This window comes from Hesperophylax consimilis, chromosome 30 (genome assembly GCF_061612785.1).
Source record: "Hesperophylax consimilis isolate HC1 chromosome 30, BYU_Hcon_1.0, whole genome shotgun sequence".
NCBI lineage: Eukaryota > Metazoa > Arthropoda > Insecta > Trichoptera > Limnephilidae > Hesperophylax > Hesperophylax consimilis.
The window spans coordinates 10,049,817-10,073,681 of NC_142865.1; the positions used below are offsets into that span (position 1 = coordinate 10,049,817).

The following is a 23,865-nucleotide window of genomic DNA, read 5'->3' on the forward strand; positions in this document are numbered from 1 at the left end:
ATCCTAAATAGAGCAATAAGATGTATAATAAGGAAAGACAAATATGGAAAGGTTAATCAAATGAGAGAGGAGCTAAATTGGATATCAATTAAAAAGAGACTGCTATATAATGTCTTAATTTTTATACTTACACAAATGCCCTAATACTTTAAGGATGAAATAGTAATTAACAAAAATATTTACTATGATGAAACTAGAAAAATTAATGGAATTAGATTGCCGCATATGAGAAAAACAGAATCACTGATTTGCTTAACGTATAAAGGATTAAATATATACAAATGATGAAATGCCTGAAAAATTGAAGAATAAATGTATTTAAAAAAAATTGTTATGTTTACTGCAAAAATATAATTTTATAAATAACGAAATGTAAACATCTAATAGTGTGAATATGGACTAATTCAATATACAATAAAAAATATTATGTTCTAAATATGAAATCACAAATCAAGATACATATAAAATCACACAGTGGGATAAACTGACGATTTAAAACTATTTTTTAATGTAGATCGCACAGTGGGCTAAAATGCCAATTTATAAACTAATTGGTCAAAATCACACCTGGTAGCAAAGCGAGATTTTAAATGGACAGTGAGAGAGTGACAGTGAAATAATTTAAAGTCATAAAAAGTATAACAGATTATGATTGTAAAATATATTTTAGACTTTCGTATGCTATTAATTTTTTAATAAGAGGTTCGATAAAATTTGCATTTGAAAGAATAAGGCTATTATAACGCACACTGTGTTGATGCCTAATCTAAAATTGATAGTTTGCTATGAGTAGAAAGGAGAAAGTGAAATATTATTAATATGTTGAATTATTGTTGTTGTGTTTTTATTGGGACCGTTGTTTAATGGGTAAGAATTCGATCAATTAGTATAAATTAAAACAGTATAACTTGTAAACATTGTATATTTACTGTAAAAAACACAAATATTAAACCAATAAAAATAAAAATTTGTCAAAAACTTAAAAAAATGAAACACACATTTCACGTAAAAGCACATACCCGAAGGATTTTAACCAGTGATTTATGAGCATATTTGGAGTTATAACATTTTGATGTCCGATAATATTTTTACAGAACATTAAACATTTTTAATCAAGCCGGTTAGTTAGGTACAGCAAAGCGGGTCACGTGATACAACCCGCTTGGCTTTCACAAAATTAATAATGAGTGATAATTTATAACTAGGATGATGCTGAGAATATCATCCACCAACCGACATTTTTTTAGCATTTCTAAATCTAAATTACACAGATAAATAAAATAAGTATAATTATTTTACCTACTAGCTATCCGAAATTGTTTTCTTTACCTTTTGGCATTCAAATTGTTTAATATACATAATTCAACATTTCTTTCATCTTTTCAGATTTCCTGATCACCGGGAGATTCAAACAACATCAATATGGGGTGTTTAATACGACTAACTACAATCGTGATGGTGTTTGTATTTACTCTCGTAAATTCTGCCAACATCCCTCTAAGGCCTGTGTACGAAAGATCGGAAGAAGAGGTCAACTTTTTCGGAAAGCCAACACTTGGAAGACAAATATTTACATTGAGTCAAGATACACAGAGATTCCGATCTAACTTCCACGTTCAGAATCAACAAAGAAGATACATCTCTGAAAAAGAAAAGAAACAAAGAGCTCAAGCTAGAAGGTTCGTGCCAATCCCTCAAGATGTTATGAATCAACACATCAAAGAGAATGCAGAAAGACAAGAACTGAATCTTAAAGAATTAGAAGCCAAATTTATCAGAGAAATCACAGCAGTGGTAAAAGCCAATAATTATACAACGGTTAAGCCACTTGTACAAAAGAAAGAAGTAGAGAAACAAAACAAAAATAACACGATTAAAGAGTTGCCAAACCTTGTTGAGCAAAGTGAAACAGATAACAGTTCAAATGAACAAATCAGGAGTAAAAGAATCGCAGACGGTAGAGTAACAAATTTAAAATCACAAAGACACATTCCTCATTCTTCTTATCCGAGGTATTATACCCAAGCACATCAAAAGAATTTCAAAGCCCCTGAACAACCGATGTATGGACAGCAGTACCGAAGGTATTTCCCGAATGGAAATAATCACAATGCACCAGTCAACTATGTTCCAACCCAACAACTTTACACTGAAGATGTCAGCAGCTTGACTTCTTCAGCGTTTAAATACCCTGCACCAGAACCTGAATTCAGTCAACTGAATGTTTATAAAAACAATGAAAATTATGAAACTTCTTTAGAAGCACTGCTAGGAAAAGATCCGAATGACCAGATAAAAGGTTTGAACCATTTGCTTCAACAAAGCAGCGCTAATCACAAAATTACCAACGAAGATCTGAGAAATGTGAATATTAATTTGAAATCTTCTTCTCTGGACGTGCCTGCTCAGTATTACGCATATGAAGAACAGCCTGAGGGAGTTTTCGTCACACCGAGGTATCAATATGAACCTAAAGACGAATATCAACAAGTCAGGGATTACACTCCAATCACAGAAAACGTCCAGGATATAGCTGATACAAGAACACCAGTCAGGATTGTAACTCAGCAAGAAATAGCCACGGAGAGACCAGCCACCTTCACCTCTTCAACAAATTACTACAAGGTGGAAGTCGCCAGTGAAGTAAAGGAACTACCAACGTCTGAAGAATCAAAAGTCTACGCACCATCACCAAATTACGTCTCTGGATATGACAATGTAAGTATTGCGGCTAAAAACAAACATAACGATACTAACTCTGATGTTAAAACCTTAAAAGATATTTTTAAGCCCAGAATGAAACCAGTAACCCTAGTTCTATTACCAACCCCAATTCCAGAAACAGTTACAAAAGAGGGTATTCGAGTTAAATATAGACTAACAACTATGAAGCCTCGAACAACCACTACTGTAAAACCTTTTAGAGTCATCAACAGTAGGTTAAAATTTGGCGATAGATTAGTTAGACGAAACAAGACATTGTCTTTCATGAAGTCATCGAACAGGACTAAAAGACACGTTCTTTATAATTTAAATCAAAATCTTAACAACACCACCCAGTCGTTTTTTCATCATGGCCCGATAGCTAAATCTCGATATAAAAGATTCGAGACAACCACAAATTACGCTGTTTCAAATAATGCTTCTCAAACTAGACTTAAAACTTCTTTGTTAAATTCTTACACTGCTGACAATTCAGTAAATGTTGAAATTCCTAATACAGCCATAGCTGCTCTTACGCAACAAGTTAATTGCAGCGATTGCTTTAAAAGCAATGGAGATTCAGAATTTTATTATTACGATAGTGAGAATAGTACCGATCCGCAAATGGATAACGACTTTCCGTCGTATTATGACTTGGCATATAATAACACAATGGTAGTACCTCTTCGTTTTAATGCTTCGAACTTAAGTATCATACAGATTAACGGCACAAATATAACCTCCGAGAATCCGCATTCCGAAGCTTTGAGATATAGAATGTCCAGACGACCAAAGCTTTATAGATTGCTAAATGGATTAAAAACGAGAGTTCTACGTCCAAATCTAAGCAGATTTCAGAGATATCTTGTAAAGAGACCCATAAAAGACTACATGACTTATAATAATAACAGATACGGCGGAGGTTACGTCACTGGATCTGAATTTGATTATGGTTCAAGAGGAGTCAATAGTGGGCAATTTGAAAACTTGTATGATCCTTCTGGGGAAGCCGAAGAATATATAAATGATGAACAAGATCAGGAAGAATACTATGATGATAGCGAAGTTCAAGAAGATTATGAAGAGTTAGATGAAAAATACACACAACATAGATATGAGAATGTTATTGACAGACCACTGTACAGCCAATATGCTTCAGGATACAATAATTATAACGAAGACTACGTTGTTGATGATGCTCCAGTTTATCAAAACGTATACAGCAATCACAGATTCCCTCAAAACTACGAAACCCGACCAAAAGAAAAGCAGAGATATGCTTCAAGATATAACCATTATCAAAACTACATATCTGACGATACTTTTGCAGACTATACCAGGAATTACAAAGGCACTTATAGACTTCCTCCCGATCAAAGCTTTGATTATGACTTCAACCAACAGTCAGGCAATCCATATATAGAAAGCGACGAATATTTTGATAATTCTGGCAGTTATTACACCTTTGGAAATCAAGTTCAACACCACAGTCAACCACCACAAAAGCACAACCAATACTCAAACAAAGACTTTAGCGATTCTTATGGTAACTTTTACCAATCAAGCTATGGTAAAAAGAAAAAACAAGATCATAGCAATTATTATGTTGAAAATTTCAATCAATTTGTTCAAAAACCTATACGTGGTGGCCATTCAGGACATTTTGAAGAGCACGGGCAAAAACCAGTGAACGTTTACAATATTTTTAGATCCGAAGCTCCTAAAGAGAGGCCAGTGAGAATCAATTCACACAGAGGCCACGATCAAGGGGGTGTTATAAACATTGACCATCTAAATTTATACCCTCATGGTCAAGAGCATGGATGGAAAGGACCTCCTCATGGTAAAGGAAGACCCCATGGTGTCTATGGTAAACCTAGAAGGCCGATAAAGCACAAGAAAAGGAGGCCACATAAATGGAGAGGGTCCGGATTTGGTTCAAGGAAAAACCACAGAAATAATATTCTACATGTTCAAAAAAACATCCATAAATTGAACCACTTGTTCAGACACTATTGAATATATTTTTGACTAGTAGAAAATAGTTGAGTTGGCCCTTAAATTCTGGGGCGTAAAAATCATGCCGTCAGAATACTCGTGGATCTCTCTATTGAGCTTCCATTTGAATTATTTATTTATTAATAACTAACCGTGACCATCAAGCCATCAGGTGTAGGCAGAGAAACTCCAAGGTCAATGGAAACTCCATCACATTAAAGCAGCGAAGAGCGCCATTATGAGTTTTGTGAGTGCTTGAATAAGTCCTGCTGATAACAAAATTATCAAAAGCTGGAATGAGCCGAGAATTGCGAGAAATCGTTTAACGGGGACCGTTCACCTGATTGTTGTTTTGATTGTCATCCAAAGTTATGGAATTTGTAACAAACTTTTTCCAGAAAAGAGTTGTAAAATCTGTCCTGAAAATTGAGAGAATAATGACAATAAAATACTGACTGAAGTCTATACTAACGATAACGATAAGTCTAAAACATCGATAGTAGATAATAAAAACACGGAGAAAAATGATCCTATTAAAAAGTGACAGCATGCCAACTTCCTGATAAAATATTAGTCATTCAGAATATATCGAGGATACGTGTTCTTTTCCTAATAGATATCATGACGGAACGCTACAGTATAAGTATGTCAATATCAATATCAGTATTTGTATGAACACGTGTTCCGCAGTCCTCACAAAACATTTGCTTTTGACTGATACTTTGTTAGGAACTCTTTCAATTCATTCCTTATATCAATTCGTTCGCATTTAAAATCACGAAGAATTTAATTGTTTAATCGCCTACATTTTAAAATTTAAAACACAAGTAAATAAAACAGAACATATCTGTACTAGATATTTGCTATACCTTTGGATTTAAAAAAATTATATTTTCACTTTGTTCCAGTATTTTGGCTTAAAATTTTTTGACAAAAGGGTTGCAGAACCGTTTAAAACTTCAACCCCCTGACATCAATAGTATTTAGCAAATGTGACTTCGGGACTTTCAGCTTTAAGGTACACAAATAAATTTACATGTAGATAACATAATAGGAGGCGGGTGTGGGTATCGCAGCCTCGGGAACAATTTATTGGATAACCAACACCCTCGCCATAGGTCACCCGAAATGGTTCGCTACTTTTGTTGACTTAGTAGGGGTGCCCGGGTTCATGGGGGTGAGGTTATATCGGGATCAGGAGAGGAGATCTTTACTCCTGGAAACATTAACCACCAGATTTCTACCCACCCCTCATACCCTTTTCCTTCTCAGAACTTTCTCTCTTTCCTTTCCACAAAAATAACGTCTAAACGCATACCCAAAGATGACATAGGCTCTGAGGATTTTTTTTCAGGGCCCCTTTTGTAAAGCTACTGTAAAAAAAAGGTTTAAAGTATAAAAATGTTTACAGGCAAGTATTTAGTTTTATCAAATTATTATGTATTTGTATTGTTAATTACGTATTATTGAATTGTTGTTACGTAGTTATAAGAATAATTTAGGAACTTGTGATTTTTTATATTAATATTTTAAAACCTGTGTTAAGTAACCTTGAAACTGATTAAAAAATATCAATGTACATATTTTTTTAATTAAATCACTTAATCGTATTGTAACTCATACTTATTATTTTACCAACAAATTGATGACCTAGTTTTAATTAGTTAATTAGCACTGACCAAGGTATTTTTTTCTTATCTTTTGGATAGATGAAAACGTTCGTAATACGTATTTTATTTGGCCCTCCATTATTCAGTAAATTATGTATCATTATTATTACGAATTCTAAATAACAACAAATGATCTAAGCAAAAATATGTTGGGATTAAGGCATTCTCAATTGGGGCATATTCAGGGGAGGGTTGGGAGAAGGAGAAATGAAAGAAGAATGTGGGAAAGTACCTGGCTATTAGATCTGGTCACCAAACACAGCAAAACCACAAGACAAGCCCTGAAATAAAATCAGAATTTCAACAGAAGCAGCCGTTCACAAAAATATGCGAAACGCGGCCCTGGTGTATTGGACAGACCTGCGGTTGAATTTTGCCCTATCAAATCTTTGAAATAAAGTGGGAAGCTTAACGAAATAAGTGATGAAGTCGTGTAAAAACTATATTCGGCGCGCGGCCTGGCGTAATGGATGGAACTACGGTCGACTTTGCCTTAGCAGGCGATCTTTTCGTGGGATTTATTTTAATTATTTCTGATGAACGTATTGCTAAAATTTCAAATGTTTTTAGAGGGTTCCCTCGTGAAGTTACTAATTCATCGTATAGAAAAATAAAATCTCGTGATTATCGGTAATTTTATAGTTGAAAAACGTTTTATAAAATTTTAAAACTGTTTTAAATAAAATATTTTAATGGAAAGGACCTATTTGTATTAATCTTAAATATAAATAACTTACATTTGTAGAGATCCCTCTAGAAATATTTGAGGTTTTATTTATACGTTCATCAGAAATAATTAAAATGTGAGCGTTGAGCCAATCTCCTTTAATTATTAGTCCTGTGTCGCCTTAAAGCAACGTTTTGATTCTGAATGGTAGTCTATCATCAGGGCGATACTGGAAGTATCTACCGCCCTGGAAAGTGCCGCGAGTTAACTGATATTTGATTACTAGCTGATGTCTCCGGTGTTGCCCGGTCTTTATTCAGAGTTTTACAAAACCAGATTGTTAATGTTAATTTTTAATTTATTCACTCTCTACTTTTAATGAGTGAAAAATTTTAAAATTTTAATTAAACAATAACACTTAATCGTAATAACAACTTCAATTATTACATTATTGATTTTATTAATTTATAAACCGGAGCGTCCCATTTAGAGATCATGAATATTTTATATTGTTAACAAATTACACGAATAAAACATTATATTTAGTTGTACTGTCAGACTTAATTTATTTTATTCAACATCATGTAAGCATAATTGTATTTTAGAAAACACCTACATATTAAAAAATGCCTACATACATTGATGACAATCAACGAGAAAGATAACACTTATTTATTTATTTATTTTGTAAGAAACAAACAGCTTTTATATAATATGCAGTGATAGATATAAATATACAAGTTAATTGTAGTCAAGCCACAGAAGTTTCTTATGTTAAAGTGCATTAGAAATGAAGTTTTAGTTTCTTAAAATCAATTTGGTGTTAAAGGAAGGGGAGAGGAAGAGGAAAATAGGAAGAGGATAGGAAGAGGAAAATAGGAAGAGGATAGGAGATGCTGCCGATACATTCCACACTCTCATATTAATAATCGATTGTACGCATTACTTCATATCGATATTTCTTTAGGTTATTACCAAAAATTTCAATGCTGTAAAATTTTTTATTATATTGTGCACATATGCGAGGAATTGGGGAATTTTTTCGAATGTTTGTTCTACACGAGGGTAGATAAAATAAATCAGATTGTCGGGTTGATCTAGACGGAATATGAAAATTTATAAAATTGGTAAGTTCTGGTGAGTCCAAAAAAAAGTAAAGTAAAGTAATAAAGTACTGTGTTTGCCTTAACTCTCACTATAACTTTTAACAATTTATAATATATTTAATGTAATTAAAAAAAAACTCTATTAATGAAATTGAACAAAAAAAATATTAATTTATAAAATGAATATCAACTTAAGTTTTGCTACTAATTTTCTTATAAATTAATTTAATATCAATAGTAATGAAGAATAACGTAAAAAATGTAAAATCATGCAATATGTAGTAAATAGTTTCCTTTGCATATTGTTAATCTAAAGTGAGCTACCAGGTATGTTATATGCATTTGTTGTAAATAATTAAATAAATAGATCCCAAGAACTCATATTTGTAAATCGCACATGGCGTAATTTTTAACCAAAACGGCGCTGTATAAATTAATTGTCTTACAAACCACAAAACAGTATCATCAGCAAACGTTGAACGTTATGCGCCATCAAAAATAAGAAGTTCTTTTCTAAAAATAAGAGAGGACCAAGAATGCTTCCTTGTGGCACACCCTTATTGACAGATCTAAATTTTAAGGTTACAAATATAAAAATATCCAGTTATTATTAAATTTTTTCTTTGGAATGACAATGCGTCTTTTATGTACGCGTGGTTTTAATTTACCATTACCTATGTATAATATTGAATGCTGAAGAAGGAAGCAACGATGAAACTCACATAATCACGTTTCATTTTCTCTTCTATTTACCTCATCTTTACATTATACTTTACTTAATATAGAATTAAATCATAAAGTTTTATTTGTTTATTTCAATATAGAAAGTAGTCTTACACATATTGTTCAATAAACACACAACATCTAATTTTAATATCTGTAAATTTCAATTTCTCTTTTATTATCAATACGCTTAAATAATTCATCTCTTTTATAATATTAAATGTTCTGAGATGACGTTTCTTTAATTTACATAAATTTTCTTTTTATATAAAGATTGTCGTTGCTTAGAGGACAGCGATTTGGCTGAGGCAGACGCTTTTGGGTTCGATTCCCAAACTGTAACACAAAATTTTTTTTCACAAGTTTTTGTTTTTATCAAAACATGAAGTATAGATATTGTTCTTGATTATGGTTATAACATATGGGGAGTCTAGTGCATAATTATTGTAGATATTCAAAGAAAACAATACATATGAAAAACCTAATATAACCAAAATATATCCAGTGGTAAAAACATCAAACATTTGTCTGGTCTAATTTGTAAAATAATTAAAAATATAAAATCAACAATATATTTTATGATTTGAATTTAGAATAAATTTTCTTTATGTGAGTACCGCACAAGAGTCTCAACTGCTCCTAATCATCTAGAGCCAGAGAGACTATTTCATCCACAATTTAGGTATGTTGTGAGGCTGAATGTAGTGCGGAAGGGAAGGTGATCTGGCTATGCAGATCTGGTCACCAAACATGTCTAAAGCCATTTTAATTCGTTAAAGTTTCAATTCTTATTTAACATCTTTCACTGGGGCGATACTGGTATTTCACTCTCATCTATGAATTAAATTGTGATATAACACAAATAATTAACCAAATGTAATTTAGTTTATCACGCCGGGATTTGAACCCGCATCATCCGGATTCGTAGCCAAGGACCTTTATTATCCTTTTAAACAAAATAACCATTATTTTATATGGAAATGTTTTCCAAATTGATACAGTGCTATTTTTCCGATTAACTGTCAAGATTAAAACATTCGATCTCTGGGTCCAAAGAGTCAAAGAACTTACCGTTCAGCGACGGTGGTCGTCAAATAGTCCATTGGTAAATAATGCTATGCAAAGTAAGGCAAATTCATGTGTTTTTACTTTGAAAATTTGCCGCTGAGAAATATTTTAGATGCTTTTATGAAATACTGCAAGTAGAACATATCCTGGTCTTTGCTTTTATAAGCCTAGAGAAAAATGAATTGAAATTTTTTTTTGATGTGTAAAAATCTCCTACTTAGGAACATCTTTTCAGATATAGTTTTATTGTATAAAGTAAAAAATTAAGTTTTATACATTTTTGTGGGAAAATATTTTAATATTTGTCCCTGAACTTGACAAAATAATATAAAAACATGGATTTTGGGGATGTTTTTTTTTGCAAAAATTAAAATAGTCGGCCGATGTTAGGCGGAAATTTAAATCTTATTTCGCCATTTGCATAAAGAGTTCGTGATTTTGACCGATTTTGTATTTTACACGTCGAGTTGTATCGCCTTAACCTCTAAAGCCTCTGACATTTTACAATGTACTCCGCTTGGGAGAATACAGATTCTGCCTAAAATATTTTTGCATTATATTTAATTTTGGATAAATTTGCTGTTTTTGAAAGTATTTTAAAATAAAATACTATTATTAAAGCAGGTGAAAGACCCTTTCTGATTTTAGTATTACAAATCAACATATGCAATTAAAAGATTTACCAATGGTTTTTATCGTGTAAACTGTAATTATTACTTATTACAAGAAACTAAAAAAACATATTTAAATTCACAAATATATTATTAAAGTTACTGTCTCTTCAATTTTTTTGTTCAATATAAAAATATTTATTTGAAATTTTGCAAACCTTGAAAAATATTTTTCAAAATTTTGTTTCATATAATTATTTCAATTTTTTCGGGAAGCATTTTTGGTAAATTTTTTAAAATACCTGAAAGCGTGGTATTCTCTCCTTCTAACACTGTTTAAATCATATTTATCATCGTAATACTGAGTGAGATAGCATAACTTTTGTGAGACCGTGTCAGACTAGTGTATATATCTCCCAAAATTTGCCGAAAGGTTTATGTTTAAATTAACCTAAATATCTCTTTTTAAGTTCATAACATGGTGAAAGTGAATGGTTTAAAGATGTCCAGGACGCCCGACATAACAACATCAAGTGAACCAAACACTACTCGAGTTAGATTAACAACAGAATCATCAGATTGTTTGTGATGACCAAAAAAATCAGTAATTTTACTTTCTACTCTACTTTTCAAATCGTTAAAATAAATCTATTAATAAAAAATTCCCGAAGCAAAAACTCGCTAGTCATTATTTTTTTTAAACTTTCAACAGCAAGAATAATAAATCAAATTTTGTATCTGATGACTAAAGACTGCTATTTGCTAAATCATTTTATAATCTGATTGCGAATGTACCTATGTTCTTTAATTTGGGAGAAAGTTTTAGATTAAAAAATTATTCCACTTCAAATGCATTCATTAAGAGTAATGATTATTTTTCAAGGTGCGCAATCTAATTTATCAAAATTCTTTAGTATGTGTTTTTTTACCATGACGAACCAGAGTTAAATTAATTCAATTATTATTATATTATATATACTTTAAGTGGATTCATTATATAGAGGAAAATCAGAATGGTATTTACTGTGAACGATCTAGTGTTTCAATTGGAGAACCAGTACTGAAGACTTTATATGTTTTGATTTTGTTAAAGAATATTATAAAATATTACGAAAAAAAGACAAAAAAAATACAGATAATGATTATATATGTTTATGTTATTGTATTTTGTTTGATTTGTTTTTATCCAGACCGAACCATAATGTTTGATTATATGTGTTTGTGTATTCTGTGAGGGTGGTATCAATGGTGAAAACATGTGATTTGTTTAAATGCTAGTTATAATTGTTGATTGTGTTTGTAAAGGAATATGGATATTGGATTTGAAGAGAAATTTAAATATTTTTAAAATGAATGCAAAGAGCAAAACATTAGTTGAATGTTGGGTCATTTTGTTAATAGAGTTAGTTATTATTGTTGGTTGTGTTTGTAAAGGAATATGGATATTGGATTTAAAGAGAAATTTAAATATTTTTAAAATGAATGCAAAGAGCAAAACATTAGTTGAATGTTGTGTCATTTTGTTAATAGAGCTAGTTATTATTGTTGATTGGGTTTGTAAAGGAATATGGATATTGGATTTGAATAGAAATTTACATATTTTTAAAATTAATGCAAAGAGCAAAACATTACTTGAATATTGGGTAATTTTGTTAATAGAACTATTTATTATTGTTGATTGGATTTGTAAAGGAATATGGATATTGGATTTGAAGAGATTTTACATATTTTTAAAATGAATGCAAAGAGCAAAACATTATTGAATGTTCAGATATTTTGTTAATAGAAGAATAATTAAATTTCCAATAGGAAGGGAAGGATGTGAAATAAAACTCTACAAAAATATTTTTATTGTGCTTTTTGTGCAATACAAATAAAAGTGTAAATTTAATAAATATACCACACTATTAAACAAATAACTATAATGTACAAATTTTATAATAATAAGGGTTTGTAATAATATTTTCACTCATTCAAATAAATTAATAAATAATATATATTTTTTAATTCTTCTAGCTCCAATACGCTTCGAAGTATGAGTTTGGCTATAGAGTGCGTGATCCCCATACCGGCAGCGATTTTGGCCATACCGAGGTCAGCGATGGGGACTCAGCAAGGGGTAGTTACCACGTCATGCTGCCCGATGGGAGGTTGCAGAAAGTCAAATACCACGCCGGACCTGATGGATACAAAGCACAAGTGACCTACCATTAGAGGGTAATATTACAAGAGGTAAATTTGATGATGATTATGGAGCTTCACCTAGATCAGTTAAATACTAATATTGCCTCACCGGAGTCAGCAAAAAATACTTTTGCCAGTTCGAGGTAAGAAAATATGTTTCTTTGGCCACATCAAGGTGAGCAATGAGTACTTAACAAGGGGCAGTTACTGGAAGGCTGAAGAAAGTCAAACACTACGCCGTACCTGATGGATGCAAAGCAAAAGTGACCTATCACTTTTAGACGTATTTAATAATCCTCATCCTCAAGAACGTAGAATAATAATTACTGTGTTGTAATAATAATTATTTTACTTGTAGACACCGCTATGCTTCGCAATTGCTAATGTCATTCTCGGGCATATCCGACTTCTTTCACAATTCACTACTGTATACCATAATGTTACTGTTAAAGCACTACATTACAATCTCATTCCAGTGAAGAGATAGGTATTTCGTTAATTATTCCTATGGCATCCCCGACTTATTATACCATTTAAACACTCTTGGCACTAATAAGAACAAACTCTGAAATTTTCAACGATTTAAGTCAACAAATTTTTCAGTTTTTGCTAGAGCAAACATGCGCATTATAATTTGTCATCTATTAAATGATAAATATACAAAATTTTAACTCTAAATCATCTAACAAATAAAACAAGTAAATACACGTAGTTTTGCTTTTTCAGAACAAGTTAATTTAGAGCAACTTTATATAAGAACAGCAAGCTCCTTGGCTCTTAACCCAGAGTTCGCGGGATCGAAAGGAAAATTAAAAGAAACTGTATTTATATTTATAAAACTGGTACGTACCTTCATGACAGAAATCAAATAAAAAAATGCTAGATTATCTTCAACCGAGTACACTCATCTTTGACACTAGAACAAACAATAACAAACACATTTTAGTACGAGTAAAAAAAATATAAAAAATAAACGTCCCAAAATTATTATTATTATGAAATTAGACAACTCCCTATTTTTTTACAATGGTAACACTCGTGTATTTGCTAACTTGACGTCCGCCCGATAGGCGGTGAAGGTAATGACTAAATTAATAACAACACAACAGTGATTTTAACAGCCGAATCGAGATTGGGCGGCTTCGCGCACACTTGGACCGAGGAACTAAATGCCTAGGTGTTCGGGCGATTAGAGCAGAAACCGAACAATGTCTGTAATGAATATTTTTTATAAAATATTATGAGAATCAAGTCTAGTTAAAGATTGTTAATTCTTACGAGTATAATAATAGGCTGAGCGTAGCGAAGTCCTGTTTTAACTCGACCATTTGGCATTTCAATTATTTCATACATGAATAAATGACTTCTTAAAAATATCTTTAATTTTCGCATATTTAACTTTCTTCAGTTTGGCTCTATTTTGTAGTATGATTTGTTTCATTAATCTATCGTTATTAACTCTTTAAGTTTTAACTTCCAAAAAAAAAGTTATTTTTGAAGATTATAACTATACATTTGTTATACCGAAACGTTAATTATTTAAAATTCCCTTAGAAAAAATCGCAAAGTAAACTCCGAAAATTATTAAAAACACGTTTTGTTCTGTTATTTAATATGTTATAGGCATCAAAAAAATTACAGTGTATTTTTAAATGCAACTAAAGAATTTGTCGAAAGATTTTTGCTCTATTTCAAATGAGTCATGTTTTATTAAATATTTTCATCATTTTCGCCTAATTGTTATCGTTTTTTAATATTAGCGCGCTCCCTCTAACATTCGTATTTAAATATCTTCCTATCAAACTATCTTTGAACGCTTACTACGGGGCCTTAAGAATAGAATGCTGCTACAGTAGATAATGTGTGGTACAATGATTTCGCTGTATACATTTTTACTGGAGAACGTGCTTAGGAATCTTCTTATTTTTCCCAACAGTTTTTTAATAATTTGTTTTGAGAAAATATCACTTTGGAATCCAGTATTACACCCAAATATTTATATAAGACACTTCTTTCAAAGCTTTACCGTCTATCAGTATTTCTATTTTATTGGTGTTACTTGTTTTCCAATGTTCATACATTTTGTTTTATTTATATTCAATTATGGTTTATTTTGCCAGATTGCTGGATTAATTGATATATTATTATTTATGTCTTCATTTAATTGATTCACTATGAGTTAATAGTTTTCTAATGTTATGTTTATCAATGCGTCGTCTGCAAATAATCTTATTTTAAATTATTTCAATACTTTTACCACTTCATTAATGTAATCCTTCATTACAAACAGTATAGGTCCGAGAACAGACGCGTGTGGTACTCCCAAGACTATCTCACCCACTTTTGTGATTTGATATCCATTTGTTAGATAATCTTTGAACCATTTCTATGTTTTTGGTTTTATTCCACTTTTTGATAGTTTTTTGTAACTGTACCTCTTTCTATACAGTTATATTAATACACGCAGTACTTTAAGTAGAAAACTATTTTACATTGATTATTTTTTCATTTGAATTTTTTTCGAAACAATATTTTTAAGCGTTTATTTATACACTAGTTTAAGTCCCCGGCGTTGCTTGGGTTTTTCTAAATCAAACGTCGGCAGTATTTATTTTCCTTTTATTTTGAACATCTTCTTAAGGGCGAAATTCCTCTAAAGAGGGTGGGGGTGATTTTTCAAAATCTCATATGCCAAGTGATTTTTTTTTCTCATTTTGACGATCCATTGTGCAAAATTTCATCAAACTCGTAATAAAACTATAGATTTTCATAAAAAGCAAATCAAATCCAGCACAGACACTATTCTTTGTATAAATAGATTGTGCACCTTTTCACATTTTTCTGGGATACAATTTAAATTTGTTTTTTCCCTTTAAACTTTAAAAATATATAATATTTATAAATATTTGTAAAATTGTGTATTTATGTGAATTTCATGTAGGAGAATTTTATATTAAGAACGTTTTATATTGTCTTCTTAGTTACTGTACATATAATCGATGTTTTTTTCCTTAAAATATCATCACATTTCGTCTTTTACCTTTAGTAAGTTTGAATTTGAATAAATCACTTCCTCAAAGTTATTATTGATGTCCATTAAATATTAAATATAATCCTTGGAAATATATCATTAAAACACTTTTCGTCATTTAAAGATGTACTTTATCAGAATTGTTTGTATTTGGTAAATTGTTTTGTATTTTTCTGTTATGGTTTGTTTTGTCGTTATTTTATTGGTCAATGACATAAATACTATTATCACTGTCATATATGCATGTATAAAGACTGTTTATAACGCTAATAAATAGATTAAAAAAAAATAATAAAAAAACTAAAATAAAACTTTCTTAAAAAAGTGAATCAGGCAGTTCTAGCTACCACCGCTTCAACCGAAAAATAAATATTAATTTATGGACTTACGTATATAATAGGCCTCTAGCCTTCGTACAAAATATCCGAAACACTTTCTTTACATGCCGCACGGCTCATGTGCCATTTACAATAGCAATATTTTAACGTTGTAATAAAACATGGAAAATGACCTTAAAACCTTTGCACAGCAGTTGCACAGAGAGAAACCGGTTTGTAGTTCAGATATTATTTTTTAAAGAATGAGAACACAATTTTGAAAATGTTTTAAAAAAGCAATCTGGTGTCGCGAAACCGCTACTCTACTGCAAGCGTTGGTTTTAGAAGATGCTGCTGGAATAAGCCCTATACAACACAATCGAAGGACCAGTCCAAAACTATATATAGCAAAAAAAAATTGATGGAAATTTAAAATGGACCAATCACATTAGCTATTTAGATAATAAAATTAAAAAAATAAGTTATTTTTTCAAAACTATCAGGAATGTGCTCATTAAAAAAGACTTAATCAAAATCTACATGGCTCTCTGCCAATCACTGTTAGAATACGGTATTATCGGATGGGGTGGTGCAAATAAAAATATACTAAATCCACTAGTTAAAACTCAAAAAGCCATATTGAAAATTATACTGAAAGTTCCTGTAAGAACTAGCACTGACGAATACTTCACCAATCTTAACACCATGTCAATTAAACAACTATATTCTAAAACTATACTCAATTTTTTTATTTTTTTTTTATTAGTGTCTATTTAATAAGGTGTGATGAGATTTACATTATATAAAAATCTATAATATTTCATTCATATAGTTTCTTCTTAGTCCTCCTCACTAGGTAGTCCTGTGCTGAGGCGGACTGGTAGATTTTTTTGATTTTCTGTTATTTAGTTTCTATGATGTTTTTAGTACATTTTCTAGTATGTCTGCATCAATTTCTTTCACCCATGTTTTGATTTTTTCCTTAAGCTTATATATCTTTTTCAAACTTGGAGGAAGGATATTGTAAAGTTTGGTTGCCAGATATATGTGGTTTCTTCGGCCAAAACTTGTCTTGAATTTTGGAACATCTCGTATATCCCTTTTTGAGGCTCTTGTATCATGTATCCGAGTTTCATTAGGAGATTTTCTGTTTTTAAAATGATGTATCAAAATATTCTTGGCATATATTTGTTTTAAATTTAGAATATCAAAACACTTGAAAATATCTTTTGAGGAGGTTCTGATGGGTAATTTTAGTATGGTTTTTATAATGCTCTTTTGAACAATATCTAAGTGGTTCATATTATTAGCTGTAGCAGATCCCCATACTAGAATTCCGTACTCAAGACGGGAATGAACTAAAGCATAAAATACTTTTTTGATGTCTTTCCTAGGTAGTATGTTTCTTAGGTTTTTGAAGAAATATACAAGTCTCGTAAGCTTTTTAGTGAGTTCATTTATGTGTATGTCCCATCTATTTCCACTCCTAGATACTTAATACTTTTTGCCTTTGTTATAATAGGGCAAGAGCAATTACATTCATAAGTACAAAAATCAAGAAATAACAACAAACACGTACAATAGAAACACTAGATCTCATGGTCAAAAACTTATCCAACAAATCTTAGTATTAAACTCTACAATAAAATACCACTCTCACTCACAAACCTCACCATTATAACATTTAAATCTCAAATAAAAAGCTGGATACTTAATATAGGGAGATCTGAAATAGAAAATATACTGATATCAAACGCAGACTAAAACCGAATCTACTAAACTGAACTATACAAACAAACACTATCTTACTTATTTTAAAATTATTTAAAAAAAAAATTATACTACATGATATATGTTTATAATTAAATTCATATGTTACTTTGTTGTAATATTAATTTCTTATAATTAAATTATAATATGTAAATGACATCCTCAGCACGGGAGATCCCAGTGAGGATATCATTATCTCTATATGTTACTAAGAAAAGAAGATAATAAATCACACTTCCGATTTTATGTCCGGGTTAAATCTTCCCCGTAGAAAAAACTAAACCCTTCCACACACTTTTCCACAAATGATCATCTAGTCAATCAACACTATGCAAGTGCATTATATAAGCAAAATAAATACAAGAACAACACGTCAACTCACCAGAGATCAAATGGGAAAATAATTCACCAACTCCAGATATTTTCATATCAGAGGGTTCGGCTCGGTAGAAAGATATTATTATAATATTATTATTAATATTATTTCATTTGGGACAAACTCGATGGACAGTATTCCTCAATGTTTTAAATCTGGGCTTCTGGAACATAAGATAAGCCTAGATTGGAGTATAGGAAAATAGAAATCACCCGTAGCAGTTGGGACCAAAAAGTATGCCAGCTTCTGGATGCTTAGAAATATGAATGTTAATATATAAAATTTACAATATTGTATCCCGCGGTCAACTTAATATTAAACATCAATCCGCCCTGTCTGAGGTATCAATTTACACTAAGCTGCACTGAGTATTCACTGAGAAAACTGATATAAAATTCTTGTTAGATTAATTGTTTTCCTATAAAAAATGGGGCTGCAGGCTTTTAACGAATAAATTTACGTTTACGAAATAAAGTTCAAAGCAAAGCATGAGTTAAAAGCGAATGTTTTATGAAGGACTGCGGAACACGTGTTCGTACAAGTACTGATATTGTCGGGTTAAGTCATCATGTTTATTACGAAAAGAACACGTGTTCTCGACATATTTTTTATTTTATTTTATATTATAGAAACAAACAGTACATGATTTACAGAGATGAAACAATATACAGGAATACGATACTTCATGTTGGGTACCTATGATATGTTTCCTTGTAATGTCTGCTAAGTTGTATGTGTATTCCTTAATTAGCAGGTGACGTTTGAAAAACATATATAGGTGTATGCGCATTGAACAGTTTAAATTATTGACATGATGCCAAGTTTGAATTTGGGCAGTGAATCCGAAAAAATGTCAATGTTAGAGTTAAGACAAATATTATTTAGAGTATGAAGAGCTCGGTTAATTGGCGAATTAGATGCTGCATTTGTTTTATAATTTAGCGTGTGGAATAGCACTGTATGTCGTGTAGTCTCAAAGGTATGTTAAAGTTAATAAGGGGCAGAAGTTCTGAATGAATATTCTGAATGACTAATATTTTATCAGGAAATAGGCCTGATATCACTTTTTAACAGGATCTATTTTCTCCGTATACTGTCACTTTGAAAGAAAGGTTTGACAGCTTTTTCTTGCAACAATTACTCCGGTCATGGTGGCATTTTAGGATGGGTACATTGGGTAGGTAGGACAATTATAGGATTTGATATTGAGGTATCCTATCCATCAAGTATTTGCGAAATAAATACCTTACTACTCACATATATATGGGACGGGGATGTAGCGAATTCGTAACAAGGCTAGGGAAAATCTTCTATCTAGCATCTAGATAGAAGATTTGAAAAACATTCGAAGTAATGTAAAAAATAAAACAAATTTAATCAATCTACTGATATATGTGCGATGGAAATTAATATTCTGAACATAATTATATAAAATTCAACTAATATAACATAACATACTACATATATACATATACATAACCCGGCGTTACTCGGGTTTTAAACTTGTGAATGGTTCGGAGTATAGATTTTAAATTGTGAATTCTAGTATACCTACCTGAAAACTGAGTGCATTTGAAAGGTGAAAAAAAAATCATTGTAATGAATTGAAAAAGTTAACTTTTTAAAAGAACTTTATTTTTATCTCGTGCTAGAGCAATCCCGATGAGTTCAAAACTCACTGTAGGACGAGAGGAACTTACATTACATAGGTGGAAGTTAATAGGTAGAATTTTACATTGGTATTTTGATATCAAAATTATAAGTTTCACATACAAAACAGTACAAAAATAGAAAAAAGGGATGTTAAGTAGAACAAACAAAAAAGGAAACAGACAGGGATTTACACATAAGCACCGAACCAATGTAGCAATTTAGAAGAAGTTACATACCAACTAATACGTTGGTAAAAATTATGATTATGATCGATTACAAATACAGGGGATAGAAAAGGAGAGGGAAAGAAACAAAACAAAGTACAACACGACCAGAATATATTTTAGAGACCTTTTGACCTATCTAGCAGGACTCTCTCGGAACGTCCACACCCACACCCCTCATTCCCCTTTCCTTCAAAATAACACCCCGTTCTTCGTTCAGTACATATGCACATTTTACCATAAACAATTGTTTGATTTCATGTCTTCCTAATTCGCCCCCGACTTCTCCTATCTCTCTAAACACTCCTGGCACCAATGAGAACAAATCTTGAAATTTACAGCGAAATCGATCCAGTAGTTTTTGAGTCGTTATAGGACACACACACACACGAACATTGTCTTTTATTTGTACAAATAGATTATTATACTCCAATTAAATTACTGAAGATGACTTTGAGTTTTTGTGTTCATTAAGAATTCAGAATTATTATTGCGAAAAGGTAATTTTCATTAATTAGTAATAATATTCATACGTAACTTCAAAAGAAAGCATAAATATGATTTGCACTTTCACAAAACTTTTGTATTTTTATTTGTGATTAAGTTTCTAGTATTTTATACACGGTGTCAGGGAACTCGTAGTATAATTAAAGCGGGAAACTGGTTAATCTACTTTACGTTTTGAGTTTTGAGTCGATTTTAATAGATTCTTAATAAATTTGCAATTTGATTTTTCTCCATGTACCAACGCCTCCAGGGCGGCGTTCACTTCCGTTTTGGAACCACTAATCTATATAAATATATTTATTATTTTTATTTATTCTTCTTTACTAGCACTTGCAGGTCAATTTCACAACACTAAATATAACACCAAACCACACATCTAACGAGAAGCCACAATATAGAAAATAGATAGTAGAATAACATTTCAAGTGACTAAAATACAAATGCGTAAAATAAGTAGACAGATAGATACTCATAGATATAGGAGAATAACATTTCAAGTGACTACAATACAAATACATAAAATACGCAGACAGATAGATACTCATAGATATAGGAGAATAACATTTCAAGTGACTACAATACAAATGCATAAAATACGCAGACAGATAGATACTCATAGATATAGGAGAATAACATTTCAAGTGACTACAATACAAATGCATGAAAAACGTAGATGGATAGATACTCATAGGCATACACACACTCAAAAGCACACAACGTACTTGAACACACTCAAAGGCATATTTATACAAGTACATGCATACAATCAATGGATACTAATGTACGTACTTATAAGCAATATTAATATTTCAAAAAATTTTGATGTTATAACCATTTTTTTTAGCTTTTTTATGTTCAGTAGTTGACTTGCCTTTTACGTCAGTTGGCATCACATTAAATACAGGGTTTTCCAATAAGAGTTGTTATTTTGAATAGCCCGCTATTTCGGTAGATGTTACTTTTAAAGTTTTAGTTTTTTGACATTTGACAAGTAGAAACTACGCCATTAATAAAAATGGAACGATGAACGCTTCAACAACGCATTAAAATTATTAAAATTCACTTGAGTGAATCAAATGCAAATCATCTTGAGTGATGAGGCCCATTTCCACCTCGGTGGCTTCGTCAACAAGCAAAATTGTCGGATCTGGGGCTCGGAAAACCCAAGAGTTATTGTTGAAAAGCCTCTCTTTCCTCAACGTGTGACTTTTTGCTGCAGTTTATGGTCCGGCGGAGTCATTGGACCTTACTTTTTCAAAAATGAGACTGGAGCAACAGTTACGGTGAATGGATTGCGATATCGAGAGATGACTAATGATTTTTTATGGCCGGAATTGGATGATATTGACCTGGACAACGTTTAACAAGACGGCGCTACATGCCACACAAGCAAAGAAACCATTGATCTTTTACGATTGAATATCAAAATAACACCTCTTATTGGAAAATCCTGTATAAAAGGTACAAGATCAGTGAATGTTCGTTGGCTGAATTTAGTAGTAACTAACTGACATCTACCCGACGATGCTGGGTGTTATCCTTAGGAGATAGATATATACCATTGTGGATTTTTCTGTAGACCTTTTTAAGATATACAATTCCGTAGTACATTATTTTGATGTATCTCATAAGGTTTAGCCAGCGTTAGCAATGTAGTGTCGGAAAATATATTTTTACGACTTGATTACAAAACATCGATATTTTCCTACTTTCTATAAATATAATATACATGCATTATACAGGGTGTATCGGCACTAACCCGACAAACTTTAACCAGCTATTCCTTAGCACATTTGGAGTAAAAAATGTTATGGGCACTTTGCTGTCCGGTAGCATTTTTTTTTCAATTAAAAACAAAAAAATTTAAAATTTCCACACTACATCACTGTCATTGGCATTGCGTTTCGTGTTAAACAGCTGTTATAAGCAAGTGTGTCAAAAAGCGTCTTCGCTCTTTCGCACACACTAAATAATAATAGTTAAAAATGAGACGAATGGTGCCGTGCTATTTCGTTGTGACTGTAAACGTGCGCCAATATAGGTACACACGTGCATTATTCAACGGAATTCGAATAAAATATTTGCCAGATGGGTTTTCAAACTTTATCAAAGGATAAAACAGTGGTGACATGTGGTGAAAATATGAATAATAATTTTTTTATTAAAAAAAAACGTTACCGGACAGCAAAGTGCACATAAGATTTTTTACTCTAAATATGCTAAGGAATAGCTGGTTAAAGTTTGTCGGGTACGTGCCGATACACCCTGTATATACAAACCTTTCGGAAGAAATTCTCTAAATAATAATGAAAACCCTATCAAAATCCGTTCCGTAGTTTAGAAGAACTAAGCGTACAAACAGAAAGACGCGGACAGCGACTTTATTTTATAGGTACTATTTAGTATGTATATTTTTTTGGATTTCACATTCCTTTACTTTGACAAAATCTTGTTCAATTGTTTACTTCCATCATAAAGTGACCAAATAATTATTTTTTCTTTTTCAGGAATGGCCAACCTGCCTACCACGGGACCAACATATTTTTATTTCATTTAATTATTAATATTCGCACTATTTATATTAAGCAATTATTTAAATTAATCTTAAGAATTTATGGGACCTGAAAAACATATTTTTAACCTTAATCACTAGATTATTAAGTTTTTTTTAGCGCAGACCTGTGAAAAATAACGGGATATTATAATTGTATTATTTTAAAAAGCTGAAAGAATTTCTGCCTCTCAAAAAAAGAAATTTTATAAAAGTTTTTTTTTAATTATGTTCTTATCTGATACAATCCAAAATATATCGTGATTTTTCACGGATTTGCGCTAGTTTTAATAAAAGATTAACAAAGCCATTGTTAAAAAGTTATTGTTAAAATATCATATGTCGAATATGCTATTTAGTTTGATAAAATAACCCTTTTAATTTGTTTTTAATTGAGACATTGTTTATATATTTTTAATGTGTTATTTTTGTTATTGTTAATACTGATTTTTTTTAACAAATCAGTCAAATTGTTAATTATTTATAAATTTAAAAATGGTTTTTATCAGATAAGTCAATTAATAAAATATATTTTTGTAAGAAATCTCAGTTGAGTGCAATATTAAAAAATTTAATTTTTAGTTGTGCATTTAAAAAATGCATGCATCATTTTATGAAAATATTGAAATTCATAATGTGATTTCAGTCGTCGAAGCCAAATTACTGTGCAATATTGTTAATTAAAAATAGTAATAAATTATAATGT

At 31.2% G+C, this 23,865-nt stretch overlaps 1 protein-coding gene across 1 annotated transcript; it reads left to right on the forward strand.

Moving 5' to 3' along the window:
* Positions 1 to 1,812: 1,812 nt before the first annotated feature.
* Positions 1,813 to 23,227, forward strand: LOC149409618 (uncharacterized). Its single transcript, XM_089649542.1, has 3 exons — positions 1,813 to 2,718; positions 12,563 to 12,778; positions 23,116 to 23,227. The coding sequence occupies exons 1-2, from the start codon at positions 2,062 to 2,064 to the stop codon at positions 12,758 to 12,760; spliced, it is 855 nt and encodes a 284-aa protein (XP_089505668.1). The 5' UTR covers positions 1,813 to 2,061; the 3' UTR covers positions 12,761 to 12,778; positions 23,116 to 23,227.
* The last annotated feature ends 638 nt before the right edge of the window (positions 23,228 to 23,865 follow it).